The sequence below is a fragment of the Dasypus novemcinctus genome, chromosome 2 (assembly GCF_030445035.2).
Source record: "Dasypus novemcinctus isolate mDasNov1 chromosome 2, mDasNov1.1.hap2, whole genome shotgun sequence".
NCBI lineage: Eukaryota > Metazoa > Chordata > Mammalia > Cingulata > Dasypodidae > Dasypus > Dasypus novemcinctus.
The window spans coordinates 147,521,512-147,536,847 of NC_080674.1; the positions used below are offsets into that span (position 1 = coordinate 147,521,512).

General features: G+C 40.8%; 1 protein-coding gene across 2 annotated transcripts in view; it reads left to right on the forward strand.

Moving 5' to 3' along the window:
• UBE2D2 (ubiquitin conjugating enzyme E2 D2) overlaps positions 1–15,336 on the forward strand; it is a 69,710-nt gene that overhangs the window by 13,381 nt on the left and 40,993 nt on the right. The window contains exon 2 of one of the 2 annotated variants that reach the window (XM_058279657.2): positions 15,135–15,184. The exons of the other annotated variant lie outside the window; for it this stretch is intronic. Coding sequence (XP_058135640.1) covers positions 15,155–15,184 — 30 coding nt within the window. The 5' untranslated portion in view covers positions 15,135–15,154. The remainder of the gene's footprint in view (positions 1–15,134; positions 15,185–15,336) is intronic. 2 annotated transcript variants of the gene reach the window in all.

The window sequence follows — 15,336 nt, forward strand, 5'->3', positions numbered from 1 at the left end:
GGCTGCACTTGTTTTGTGCTGGGCGGCTCTCCTTACGGGGCGCACTTCCCTGCGCATGGGGCTCCCCTATGTGGGGGACAACTCTACGTGGCACAGCACTTCCTGTGCGTGGCAGCACTGCTCATGGGCCAGCTCATCACACGGGTCAGGAGGCCCTAGGTTTGAACCTTGAGCCTCCCATGTGGTAGGCAAACGCTCTATCTGTTGGGCCACATCTGCTTCCCGGAATTCTCTCTTTATCCCTTAGGCATTTGACATTCTGATTAATGTGTCTCAGAGTAGGTCTGTTTGCTTTTATACGGATGAAAGTATGTTGTGCTTCGTACACATGTATTTCTATGTCCTTCAAGAGTTGGGAAAATTTTTACCATTATTTCCTCAAATATTCCTTCTGCCCCTTTTCCTTTCTCTTCTCCTTCTGGGACACCCATGACATGTATGTTTGCATGTCTCTTGCTGCTATTTAGTTCCCTGAGACCCTGTTCAAGTTTTTTCTTTCTTTAACTGTTCTTTTGTGTGTTCACTTTCAGACACTCTGTCTTCAAGCTCACTGATCCTTCCTTCTGTCTCTTCAAATCTGTTGTTATATGCCTCTACTGTATTTTCAATTTTATTTAGTGTGCCTTTCCTTCCCATAAGAGCTATTTTTCTGTGTATGCTTTCAAATTCTTTGTGCTTATCCAGTTCTTCTTAATATCCTTAATCTCTTTAGCCATCTCATTGAATTTATGGAGATTTGTTTGAATATCTGATTAGTTGTCTCAGCTCTTTTTTTGTCATTTGGAGGTTTAGTTTGTTCCTTTGATTGGGTCATAGCTTCCTGTTTCTTGGTATGGCTTATAACATGTTGGTGTCTTGGCATCTGATTTACTTGTATTTATTCTGGACTCAGGTTCTCTCTTAGTCTAGAGCCTTCTATTTGATTGGTTTTGTGCTACAGCCCTTCTTTGGTACTTGCCTCAGTTTATTTTGGAACTTTATAGTGGCTCGTGTTCAGCCAATCTGAATTATTTTTCAGCTCCCTTTCATCTTATTTCTTGCTCTTTTTGCCTTGCTGGTGGCAGAGTAGGAGCTGAGGATGCAGTTGGTACTTTAAGCCGTGGAGGCTGAAACTGCCTGTGTTGCCCTAGGAACTGATGAAGCTTCTTCCACCTTTCTTCCCTGCCAGGGTTAGGGACAGAGTGGCAGCCATGTGCAGTAATCTAAGCTGTGCAGGCCAAGATGGTCTGTAGTTGCCCTGAAAGACTGATGGAGCTCCACGCTCTTTCCTCCCCTGCCTGGGATGGGGATGGAGCTGCAAGTGTGGGCAGTAAACTTAAGTCCTGCAGGCCAAAACTGACTGCAATTGCCCAGATAGACTGATGAAGCACCAGCCACTCTCCTCCCCTGCCAGTGGCAGTGACGGAACCACAGGTGTGTGCAACAATCTTGTCCATGCAGGCCAAAAGCAACTGTAGTTGCTTGGACAGACTGAGGGAACATTGCTCCTCCTGCCCTGTCAGGGGCAGGGATGGAGCCACAGGTATTCCATCAGTCTAGTCCATGCAGGCTGAAAGCTGCTACAGTTTTCCCTGAGAGGCTGTAAGGAGAATCGTCTCCCTTCTCCTGCCCTGTCAGGGGCAGGGATGGAGCCACGTGTATGTCCAACAGTCTAGTCTGTGGATTGAAAAAGCAACTACAGTTGTCTGGAGAGGCTGGTGTAGGCAGGACCTTTGTTTCCTCCCTGTCAGAGATAGGGCTGGAGCCCATGTTAGGGCAGAAATCTGACCTGGGTGGAAAGAAGCTAGTCCCTACCCTCACTGTGATTTTCAGTCAGCCCTACTTCCCCTCGTGCTGGAGGCAGAGTTAAAATGGAGGCTATCAGTCTCTTTCTGATTTTGACAGTTTCGTACTTTTGCTGTACTTAAGATTGGACTTTGGCCAGCCGAATTTACTAATCAGTAGCTGAAGTTGGTGCCCAACTGTCTCTGCCTACTGAGCTTCCAAGTCCAGCCAGGGAGGCTTCTTGCTGCACCAGCGGGGGATGTGCACCAGCCTCCATGGTGCACAGTGCTCTCGTGAATCTTCACTGTATGTAGGCAGTCTCCTACCATTCTTCCAAGGATGTTGCAAGGTGCCCTCCTGGTGTCCTAGGCCCCTCAAACAGGTGATTTAGATAGCTCTGACTGATTACTAACTGCTGTGTAGGACAGGCTGACTCTTGGAGCTGCTGACTCTTGGAGCTCCTTACTCTGCTGACATCTTGCCCCTGTCCTTCATTCCATGAAGTTCTGCTAATTGTCCTAATAAATGCCCTTTGTAGTTTAAAGGATCCAGTTCAGAATTATTCAAGAGTTATTAATTTTGTTTAGTTATAATGACTCTAGTTTCCTTCAGTCTGGAATAGTTTCTCAGTCTTCCCTTGATGTTATGGCCTTGACACTTAGGAAGATTATAATTCAGTTATTTATTTATTTTTTAAAGGAGGAACCAGGGATTGTAGGTGCACAACCACTGAGCTACATCCACTCCCCAAGGAGTGTTGGTTTTTTCTTTTTTTGTTTTTAGGAGGTACAGGGAGTGGAACCTGGGACCTTGTACATGGAAAGAAGGTGCTCAACCACTTAAGCTACATCCATTCCCCTCAATCCAGTTACTTTGTATAATGGCCCTCAGTTTGGATTTCTTTGATGTTTCTATGTGATTAGAATCAGTTTATGCATCTTTGACAGGATACCTGTGGTATGCAGTTTCAATTTGACCCCAAGTTTTCACTTTGATAACTTGATTAAGGTTATATCTGCAAGGCTTCTCTACTACAGTTACTCTATTTTCTTTTACAATGATTAAATAATTAGTTGGGAGACATTCTGATAATACATACTTAATTCTGTTTGTATTAGTTACCAACTGCTGCTTAAGAAAGTACCCCAAAACTTAGTAACATAAAACAACAGACTCTTATTATCTCATACAGTATTTTAGGGCCAGGAATCTGAGAGTGGCCTATAGCTAGGTGGTTCTGGCTTGGCTCTTTTGAGGTTGTAGCTGAGCTGCTGCCAAGGCTGTAGTCATCTGAAAGCTAGAGGATCTGCTACCAAGCCCACCCACATGGTTGTTGGCAGCCCTCCATTTCTTGCTGGTTGTTGGACTAAGGGCATTACTTCCTTACCGTGTGGGTCTCTCCAAAGGGCAAGACATGACAGTTGGCTTCACTCAGAATGAGTGACAAGAGAGAAAGCACAAGCAGCCGAGATGATAGCCACCTAATATCAAGATGATAACCACCTAATATCAAGATGATAGCAGCCAAGATGATAGCCAACCTAATATCAAAAGTAATATACCATCACTTCTGCCATGTTCTGTTGGTCTTGCAGACCATCCCTGGTATTCTGTGGAAGAATGGACTACACAAAGGTATATTAGGAGGCAAATATCATTAGGGACCATCCTAGAAGCTGTTCTTGATTCATTTTTTTTTTTTCCTAAAGATTTATTTATTTTTCTTTATCCTCCCCCTCCCCTGGATGTTCTCTCATCTGTCTGCTGATTGTTTGTTCCCTTCTCCAGGATGCACTGGGAACTGAACCCAGGACCTCCTACGTGAAAGGCAAGTGCCCAAGTGGCCTGAGACACATCAACTCCCTGTGGGCTACGGTGTCTGCTGGCTTGTGGCATCTGTGCCTGAAGGCAGCATCTAGCTTATTGTGGGAGGCGGCATCTGCTCATCCTCTTTTAGGAGGTACCAGGACCCAAACCTGGGACCTCCCGTGTGGTAGGCGAGTGCCCAACTGGTTGAGCCACATCCACTTCCCCTCTTCCATTTTTTAAATTTATATTTGTATGGGCTCATGATTTTCTACTTTATTCAGTGTGTTATAACCCATTTATTCAGTGGATTATATTTATTATGATTATTTGTTTGAATGCTCATATTGCCCCAGATTTGTTCTTTTTCCCCGTTATTCTTTGAGCATTTCCTTTCTAGAATAAGATGTTTCTATCTCATCTACTTTCCCTGTTCCATTTATTTTTCCAAGGAGACCTAGTTTCTTTTAGTGGAGAATGATATTTAGAAACCAAGATGTGATGCTAGGTGCACTTACTGTCCACAAGTGCTTTGTCAGTTTAATCAGTGGGCATAGTTAGGAAATAGGAAATATGTGTGTGTGTGTGTGTGTATTACACGTGCGCACATATTTCCATCTACATTTTTATCTCACTGAAATCAGTGAGATCACAATGCTGCTTCCAGTTGCAGTCCAGTACCACAGAGTTCATTCTATATTTCTCCTTTTCAATAGTTATTCCTTTTCCTGACTGTGAGAAACCTGGCTCCTGTTATTCTAAATATATTTACTCATTCATTAGTCCCCCTGTGTATAATCAACTTTCCAGTGCTGCAGCCTACATTCATGAACACCATTCTTGCCCCTCTCCTGCACTGGCTTATGCCCCTTCCCCCGTGGATGCGCACTTTTCATTGTACTTGGAATCAGCATCTTGTATCTGGGATAGTAGATGCCGTCACTGTTTAAAATAAATAAATAAAAGGACTTATTTGACATAAATATTTAGATACGGAAATTTAAAATAATAACACTAGTCATGTAGAACATTACTTAAAATAGATTAAGGAAGTCCAGCCTAATTATTGTGACCATGTAACACTTCTCTGAGAGTGTGGCATTTACTATAGCTTATTCTCTTTTATAGTGGCTTGTTACTTTTCTGAGACACTCTATCTTTTAATAACTCTAGTAACCTGCATAAACTAAACTCTTCCTGTTTGTTGAAATAGTTGGAAAACAACTATAATTAGAAACCTGAAACTCCTCTTTTATTATTAAGTATTTTACTTATACACAGAGGTTTGGGGATTGAACCTAGTACCTTGTATGTGGGAAGCTGACGTTCAACCACGGAGCCACATCAGCTCCCCTGTGTTGGTTTTTCATTTATTTCCTTTTTCGTTTGTTTGTTTTTAGGAGGCACGGGGAACTGAACCTGGGACCTCCTATGTAGGAAGCAGGAGCTCAACTGCTTGAATCACATCCATTCCCTATACACAAAGTTATAAACACTGATATGACCAATACTATGTACTTACTACCCAACTTAAGAGTCAGACTTTATCATTAATGTTTAAGTTTAATCAGGAATGATGGCTTTTGTAGGTAATTTGTGAACTCTTAGACTCTGCATATTTAGGAATATTCTTATTTTGATAAGGGCACATTGTTGTCACTGATAGAAAAGTATCTGTGGAACAGCCCCTATTTCTGTAGATGTATATATTGTCACTGTGTTTAGCAGTGGACCAGAACCTGTCCATTGAAAAATTACTTGGGAAGTGGATGTGGCTCAAGCGATGAGCAGGCACAGCAAGCTGACAGAACATGATGACTCAACAAGAGACGTAAGAAAAAACATGAGAGACACAACAGAGCAGGAAATGGAGGGTGGCTTAAGTGATCTGGTGCCTCAGTCCCACATTGGAGGTTCTGGGTTTGGTTCCTGGTGCCTCCTAAAGAAACAAAGATGATGAACAGACACAGCAAGTGCAAATGGGGGGTGGGGTGGGGGTAGAGATAAAGAAATTAAATCTTTTTAAAAAATTACTTGTGTAAGTCTTCTGCTTCACTTTTGTTGACTGGAAATGGTAGTAAAATCTACTTTGAAAGTATTGAGCTTTCCAGAAGTATATTATGTTTAGTTGTGAGAGCTTTTTAAAATTGTGGATTGCTGTGATATTTAGTAGATTCATTTCAAGGTTTACTTGAAACCATTTCTCAAATGTTTAAAATAGTGATTAAATTGGTTTAAAATTTTTTTAAATTCCTTCTCAGAAGGGAAATAGTTGTACCCTTTATTTTCATCACCTCAGGACAGATCTGTTGAATAAAGAAAATCTGTTTAACTCACAGTGGTAATTCCAAGATGCTTATGAAGTAATTTTTAAAAATATATCTTATTTTAGTTTCTCCAATACTGAACCTGTAACTTGACATGGAAATTAAGTGTATAGTGTCTCAGTGCAACATTAATACAAGGTTAAAATATTGTTCAGAACTGCCTTAAAGGAACAACTTGAAGTTAACAATGTTTACTGTCATTTGGAAAGGAGCTTTCAGTTTCTTAGGGGAGACCAGGAAGATGACTTGATCTCTAACCTTAGAACTTATGGTAGGACCCACCAATTGTGGCATTCTTCCTAGTTGTATATTAAATATTCTCAACTTCTAGCTTACAGAATTTCTGTTGATAAGTCTGAAACCATTTTGATTATATATGTGACCAGTTTCCTTTCTAGAAGCTTGTAAGTTCTTTTTTGTACCCCCATGTTGTGAAATTTCCTGATGGTAGGGGTATGGGTCAATTTTCATCTATTTTGCTGGATTATCGGTTTGTCTTCTCAAGCCAGAAATTGATGTCCTTAAGTTTTGGAAAATTTTCCTGAATCATTTTGTTTTGTTGATGGTGTCATTACCTTCATTTTCTCTGTTGTTTCTTTTTTTTTTTTTTTAAATTTAAAGATTTATTTATTTAATTCCCCCCTCTCCCGGTTGTCTGTTCTCTGTGTCTGTTTGCTGCGTCTTGTTTCTTTGTCCGCTTCTGTTGTCGTCAGCGGCACGGGAAGTGTGGGCAGCGCCATTCCTGGGCAGGCTGCACTTTCTTTCGTGCTGGGCGGCTCTCCTTCCGGGCGCACTCCTTGCGCGTGGGGCTCCCCTATGCGGGAGACACCCCTGCGTGGCACAGCACTCCTTGTGCACATCAGCACTGCGCATGGGCCAGCTCCACACGGGTCAAGGAGGCCCGGGGTTTGAACCGCGGACCTCCCATGTGGTAGACGGATGCCCTAACCACTGGGCCAAGTCCGTTTCCCATCTGTTGTTTCTTTTTTGAACTTTTATTATTGTTTGTTAGACTTTCTGGATTTACCCTCCTTTTTTTTTTTAACCTCTTAGTCAAATAAAATTCTGTCTTACTTACTCTTAGTACATTCCGAATCTCCTGCAGCTTCAGCTTTATCTCCTGAAACTGTTGAAGAGAATTGACAGTAAGAATATTCACTTATTACATTCCCCAGAGCAGATATTCCAGATCCTCCCCATCCTCCTCCCTCCTGTCTGTTCCTCATCAGTGAGTGTCCAACTTTACTGAGAAGATGGCTGCATCCAAGTAATTGTCCCTAATTTCCTTTTTTTTCTTCCCCACCTCAGCATCTTTCTCTTTTTCCTGTTAATTGCTTCAGCTTGATCCTATCACTTTTTTTCAAGGTGCTTGTTCTCCAGTGATCTCTTCTGTCAACAGTCTATCCCTCTTCACCCAGAAACTTAGGTCACACCCATCCTAATATCCATTCTATTGCAATAGCCCCAGTTTTCCCTCTTTCCCTTCCTCCCCTCCCCTCCCCCTCCCCCTCCCCTTCCCCTTCCCCTTCCCCCTTCCTCTTCGTACCAGTGATTGAACCCAGTATCTTGTACATGGGAAGCAGGCTGTCAACCCCTGAACTACATCTGCTCCCCTCTGTTTTTTTAATGGTTATGGTTTGCTATTGCTTATGCCTTTCACATTCTTTCAGCCCTCAGTTCAGTGTATGTCCCACAAGATTTCTAAAACTCCTGTTTCCAGTTGTTGTTTTTATTTCCCCCAAATTTAAAAAAAAAAAAAAATTGTGGACTCTTACATTCTAATCCATTGATCTATAGAAGTCTCTTCTTATGCCAGTACCATACTGTCTTAAATACTATAGCTTTGCAGTAAGTTTTGAAATTGGGAAGTGTGACACCAACTCTGTTCTTTTTCTAGATTGTTGGCTACTCAGAGTCCCTTGCATTTCCATATGAATTTTAGGATTAGTTTATCCATTTCTGCAAAATAGGGACTTGAATATTTGATAGGAATTACATTGAATCTGTGGATCAATTTGGGGAGTATCTGAACTGTCCTTCGTATATTGTTATCTTTTCTATTTTCTTTGTCTTTTTGCTCTACTTTCTGGTAGACTATCAACTTTATCTTCCACCTTTTAAATTGAGCTCTTCTTCCTTCTCAGAATATTTTGTTTTTATCTCCCTGCATAGTCTTTGTTTTCTTGATTGCCTTTTTTTTCTTCACAATGTTTTAGTCTTCGTCTTTCATGCTGCAGATGAATCATCAGATGACTGATTCTTTGTCAGTTGGCTATCCTTTTTTAGGAATAGGGCACTAAAAAGCTGAGTGGAAGTTCTGAGCATGTGGGCTGAGGTTTGGCAACTGTGGGATTCAATGTGTGGTTTTTTTTGGTTGGACTGTATCTCCAGATAAACCACTGATGATATTATGTTGTATAGCTCTTTATCTTGTGCTGGTCAGATTTTCCTGAGAAGGATCTTCAAATCTTTATCTTTCTAGAGGGTACAGGCCATGCTCCCATGTTTTCTGGGAACTGTTAGAAACAAAGTGTAAGTAAATAGTCACTTAATCTAGCTTTTTCCATATATCCATGTCCTTTTCTGTGCTTCATGTCTATCAGTACAGGGACCTTCTGTTTTATCTTCTCTAGAGAACAAACCTCCATCCTGTTACTTGAGTGGGGAGGGGCATTCACTGGTGGTGTCCAGAGAATGGGAAGGGAACTGGGGATCAAACTAACTCTCATTAATTTTAAGACTTTTTCCATATATATGTATATGTTGTTTTGTATTGTTTTGTATAGTATTGTTTTGGGTGTCAAAATTTACATAGGTATTATGAAAACATGTACTTCTTTAATAACATCCATTTAATTCAGTACAAACATAATTTTTATACATTATTCTATGATGGACATTTGTTTCCAAGTTTTTTTGCCATTGTAACTACTGAAGCATCAAAATCTGCATGATTATCACTTGGTGCATATAGGTGAGGGTTTCTTTTTATAGTTTGAAGAGTGTTCATTGTAGATTGTGAGCCTTTTCAGTTTTAAAAGATACTTCCAAATGTTTTCCAAAGTTATTAAACTAATTAAGAATACCAACAGGATGTGAGAGTTTCTAGTTAAATTTTTATTATGGAAAATTTCAAACATGTACAAAAATTGAGGTTCCATAATGAATTTCCATGTACCCATCAGCTTGTGGTCATTCTTGTTTGATATATTACCCTCTGTCCCCATGGGATTATTTTGAAGCCAATCCAGTGTAGTGTATTTCTAAAAGATAGCATTGTTTCTCAACCAGGGTGATTTAGTCCACCAGATGACATTTGGAAATGTTCGGAGATGTTTTTGATTGTCACAACACAGGATCGGGTATTACTGGCATTTAGTAGAAAGAGCCTGGGATGCTGCTGAACATCCCACCAGTGCGTAGGGCTAAATATCAATAGTGCCAAGGTTGAGAAACCCTGAGATAAGGACTCTTAACACATACACACACAATCCAATAATCATATCTAAAAATAGGAATAATAATTTCCTAGTATCACATGTCCAGAGTTTAAATTTTTCTTTCAAATGAGTTTTTAACCTTTTTAAAAAATCCATGTATAAACAGTCAACTCTGTCTGTATGCTTACTTTTTTTTTTAAAGCTTTGAGATAGAATTCAAGACCACATAACCACTCAGAGTTTAAAATTCAATGGTTTTTAAGTAATTCATACAATTATACAACCAATTTTAGAATATTTTCACCATTCCAAAAAGAGACCCTGTATTCATTAGCAGCCACTTCACATTTCTCCTAAACACCCCTAGCCGTAGGAAACCACTGATCTACTTTCTGTCTCGATGCCATGTACTTTTTAGATTGAAAAGTTTTGTTGTTGCTGTCTCTTCTCCCATTCTTTGAACTTGTGGGTATAAGTCTTTCCCCTTCCCCCCCCCCCAATCTTTTATCTCTTACTTTGGCAGGATTTTGGGAGGGTGTGAAAGTTGCATATTCAATCTTTCACGTTGCCTGGAAGTCTGAGATAGTTTATTTTGTTTTATTTTTTAAAGATTTGTTTATTTCTACCCCCCCCCCCCATTGTTGTGTGTTCTTCTGTGTCCACCAGTATTCTTGGTGGCACTGGGAATGTGTCTCTTTTTGGTTGCATCATCCATCTTGCTGCATCAGCTCTCTGTGTGTGCGGCACCACTCCTGGGCAGGCTGTGCTGCTTTTCTCGCACCGGGCGGCTCAATGCAGGGCACACTCCTTGTGCGTGGGGCTCCCTTAGGCAGGGGACACCCCTGCGTGGCACGGCACTCCTTGTGTGCATCAGCACTGCGCTTGGGCCAGCTCCACGTGGGTCAAGGAGGCCCGGGGTTTGAACCGCGGACCTCGCATGTGGTAGGCAGATGCCCTAACCACTGGGCCAAGTCCGCTTCCTGAAATAATTTATTTTTATCATGACTTTTCCCCCTTAACACTAATTTGAAATACTAAAAATAATTTTTTTGGGGGGGCAGTAGTTTTCAATAATAGTGTTTTTTTTATTGTTTGTTTTAAGTATTTAACAACCTTAGAAATCTGTAGAAATGTGTGATTATTTTGCTGGGAAAATGCTAAGGAAATAATTGTTGGAAGGATCTGTTATTAGGAGTCCTATCTCTTTAAGGACTGTATGTGGGAGGTATCAGTTAGCTATTGCTGTGCAACTAACTGTGCCAAAACTTAGTGTCTTAAAACAACAGTGATATATTATTTCTCAAGATTCTGTGGGTTCACTGGATGGTTCTGCTCCATTTGCAGTCCTTGTTCCAGGTCAGCTGTCTAGGTTTAGAAGATCCAACCTTGCCTCACTCAGCTGTCTGGAGACCTTCATGTAGACTATGAAGAGTGTGCATCCCAGTTCCACAAATGGCTTCTCCAGCACAATAGCCTGAACCTCTTAGGTGGTGACTCAGATCCCTAAGATAAAGGAAGAAACTGTCAAGCCTCTTTAAGGCTAGACCTGGAATGAAAGCAGTGTCATATTCTTTGCGTTTTATTTGTCATAGTGAGATACAAACCCAGCCTGGACTCAGAGGTTGACCAGGCTGTGTTTTTTGGGTTGTTTTTTTTTTTTGTACTTGAGCCACAATAATGTCTTCATATTTCCTATTATCATTCCAAAAAACTGCTTTCCTACTTGCTGCCTCCTCTGCTTTAATTTCAGAAATACTCTCAGAATCTTCAGCTAGCACTGTAATGATTGTATGGGCTAACCATTCCCTGTGGGTTGATTGGGCAGATCTCCCATATTAAAAATTGTTTGCTAGAGCTATACTTTGGTCTCAATATCAGGAATTATAAAATTTTATGAAACAGGTAATTCTTTTTGGTATTAAACCTTTCCTCAGCTTAGCTTTGGACTTGAATTTTCTCTATGACCCTCCCCCAGTCCTTGCTGCAGATAAAATTGGAAGTCCTTTTAGGTTGTGAACTCCATCATCGGGAAACAGAAACCATACATTTTTCTTATTGTTATGGTACTGTAATATCTTCCCCCAAGGCAGTAGTAGATGCTTCTATTACAGTATAAAGGATACTTGGTTAGATAGCCTCTCAAGTACTTTCAGTGTGGACAAAGACATCTGTCTCTAAGTTGACATAAAATGTAATTTTTTAAAAAGACATTTCTTCGAAAGTACCTGTTCATACTTAGACTAATATTGTCTAGTCTCTAGTTTTGGCGGCTGGACTATTCCAGGGAGGTGCAGAAATCTTTCTGTCAGCTGGAGGGATTTTTTTTTAAGATTTATTTTTTATTTATTTCTCTCCCTTTCCCCCACCCCCACCCCCAGTTGTCTGTTCTCTGTGTCCAATCGGTGTGAGTTCTTCTGTGTCTGCTTGCATTCTTCTCAGCGGCACTAGGAGTCTGTGTCTCCTTTTGTTATGCCATCTTGCCATGTCAGCTCTCCGTGTGTGCGGCGCCACTCCTGGGCTTTTTTCACTTGGGACGGCTTTCCTTACTGGGCACACTCCTAGAGCGTGGGGCTCCCCTACATGGGGGACACACCTGCGTGGCATGGCACTTCTTGTGCGCATCAGCACTGAGTGTGGGCCAGCTCACGACACAGGTCAGGAGGCCCTGAGTTTGAACCCTGGACCTCCCATGTGGTAGGTGGACACCCTGAGTTGAACCGAATCTATTTTCCTCAGCTGGAGTTTTAAAATATAATTCCAGTCTTTATGTTTGGTGTCCTGGCTTTTTTATTTTAAGTAACTTGGATTGTATTTAATGCCCTTTGTTTCATGGCATGAGGCAGCTTTGTAAACATGTGGCTAATTTTATAGCAAAGTAAAAATAAATAGCTTGACTGTTGGTCTCTCTGCCATATATCATAGAGATTGTTCATTCTCTAGGAAGACTGAAGTAATAATCATTTCAGATTTAAAAAATTTTTTATTATTTTTTAAATATACTTAGATTATACAAATGTCAAATAAAAAATAGAGAGAATTCCCATATGCCCCACTCCCCACACCTCCCACATTTTCCCACATTAATAACATCCTTCATTAGTGAGGTACATTCATTGCAATTGATGAACACATTTTGGAGCATTGCCACTAAGTGTGGATTGATGTTTACATTGTAGTTTTTCCCTCACTCCCACCCAATTCTGTAGGTTATGGCAAGATTTATAATGGTCTGTATCTTTTGTTGCAGTGTCATTCAGGACAATTTGCAAGTTCTAAAAATGCTCCTGTATTACACCTGTTTTCCCTCTCCCTGCCCTTAGAACCTCCAGTGGCCACTGCCTCTACATCAGTGATATAATTTCTTCCATTGCTAGAAGCACAATAAGTCTATAGAATACCAGTAAGTCTACTTTAGTCCTTAGTTCATTCCCAATCCTGAGGACAGTGGGATGGTGATGTCCACTCCACCTCTAATTGGGAGGGGGCTGTGATCCTATAGGACCAAGGATGGGACTGTCTTGCTTGCTGTTGTAGACTCTCTTGGTTCCTTTGTATGATGGTTGTCCATCATCACCTCCATGGATGAGACCAATGAATTGGAGAGTAGGTGTTACAACTCTGTTGAGATTCAGGGCCCAGCTGGCACATGGACAGCCCAAAGATTCAAGTCTCTTGGACATACACCTACCAACTCTAGTACTAATTATAGGTTCAGATAGAAGAACAGAAGAGCCATGCGTAGGGAAACCATAACTGAGTCCAACTCTGTCACTCTGGGGATCATAAATTCCAAAAGAGGGCCCACTGGCAAGGCATCAAAGTCCTGAACTACCTGCTCTGACTATAGTGTCTGGATGTCTCCAGAGCTCCCAGGAACCCCACTGTTTGGGGTAGTATCTACTTTGGCAGTCAAAGAGATTCTGCTGAGATATGCGTAAGTGTAATCTCTGGAATGGCCTCTGCACTCACTTTGAAGTTTCTTAGCTATATAAACTCATTTGTCTTTACCTTTTCTTCCTTTTGGTCAAGGTCTTTTTCCAGCTGCATTGCTAGTTGGTGCTTGGTAGTAATCCCTCGATGCCAGGGAGACCCATTCCCAGGAGTCATGTCCCACACTGTGGGGAAGGTAATATGCTGAGTTTGGCTTAGAGAGAGGCCACATTCAAGCAACAAGGAGGCTCCCAGGAGGCAACTCTTAGGCGCCCTATAATACTAGGCTAAGTTTCAATTTCAAGAGTAAAAGTTCATATGCACAGTCATCAATATCAGGGGCTTGTCAGTGGGCCATTCTCCTTCGCTAGTCATTGCCCCTGTACTTGGGGGATTCTTGCTGATCCATTAGAGGATGTGCCAGAGCCCCCCAGGATGGGAATTTGATATTCCTTCCTTATTGTATGAATTGCCACCCAGCATGACAATGCTCCGTGAACATTTGAACACATTTATATGCCTTATAGTCATTTCAGATTGATTTTTTTTTTTTTATCTTTCTAGATTAGTGTTGAAGAAATTCTAAAACTGAAACTCACCTATGCTTTGGAAGAGTAAAGAGAAGCATTACTTTAAGTTTTAAGGATTTACAGTTATAGATTAACAGTTTTTGTATATTTCTAAAACATCAGAGTACTAAATTTATGCATATGCTATTTAAAATAGTAAATATGGTTTTTTGAGGGGGCTTCATTTTACAGATTATAATGTAAAACCCATAAGATGCCATTTTACCTCTTTTTTAGGTCCCATTATCCTGCCACTTTAAGCATAAGATAGTACACAAGATAATAATAATAATAGTATTTTACCCCCCATTTCTCAAGCTTAGAACTGTGGTATATGGTGATTAGTGGTATAGAGGAGTGTGGCAGTGATCCCTGACAAAATTAATTCTTCAGGTTTCTAGTTTACTTTGTAGTTGTTGACTAAGGTGGGATTCACTTCACTTGGTAAACGAGATCCTGGTCACCCAATTGCCCAGAAGGAAACTCTTTACCTAGCTTTTCAGTGTTTTCTTTGGACCTTAGTGAGTGGTGAGATCTTTTGGCACAGACGTTCCGCCACCTCCCTTTTATTAGCACATAGGCCTTTCACATCTACCTGACTATGTACCCCCTTCACTTTGGATATAGAGTGGTGTAGCACGGAGATTACCACTTCAGTCACTGCACGTAGAGGAAATTTCAGGCCCAGACAGGGAATCTACGTGGAGTTGACCCTGCTCTGACAACTCAGTCCACCACTGCTTGTCAACCCTAGGAGATGGTAGCAAAAAACAGCTGTGGAACAGTTGATTGCCTGTTTTTCTTTTGGTACCCATATGTATCCCTCCTAATATTTTTGTCCCCTTTATTACTGTAGAAGAAGTCTTTTTGGAAGAGTTGAGATTTCATATCCCGTCATTTATTCAGTTGTCTTCTGCTTTGTCCCTGGTTGCAAAAATTCTGAACTTGTGCTTTGTTAGGTGTATGCTCTCGTGGCTCTAGTATCTGGGAATGAGGAGGCCATTGCCTAACTAGCTTACTTCATTGAATCTAAGATAACATTGATTGAAAGATATACCACAAAGTACGTTACAGAATACTACTTTGTACCGCAAAGAAGTACATAAGATGTACTACAAGAATGGAAAAAGTATGCCAATTAACCTGACATACCATTGTTTATAATATGCAGTCTGATTTCAGTGTGTTAAAATGTAAAAAAAAAAAAATGTGTCTTACAATCAATGAAGGATGGTATTATATTTTTTCTAGGTACTTACAATTACTGTGTGTAATTGTAACTATCTGTTCTTCAACAGGTGTTTACTGGGCACTTCCCATGGACCAGGCACTGTGCAAAAAGCTGGAGGTCAGATCCCTATTTGTCACTGGGTTGAGAGACATTGAATAATTACACAGATAAATATAAACTGCTAAATTGTTAAAGCAACTTATACTTTCCACCATATATTTTATAGGAAATTGAACGGAAATAGAGGAAAGGGGCTTCCAAAGGTGCAT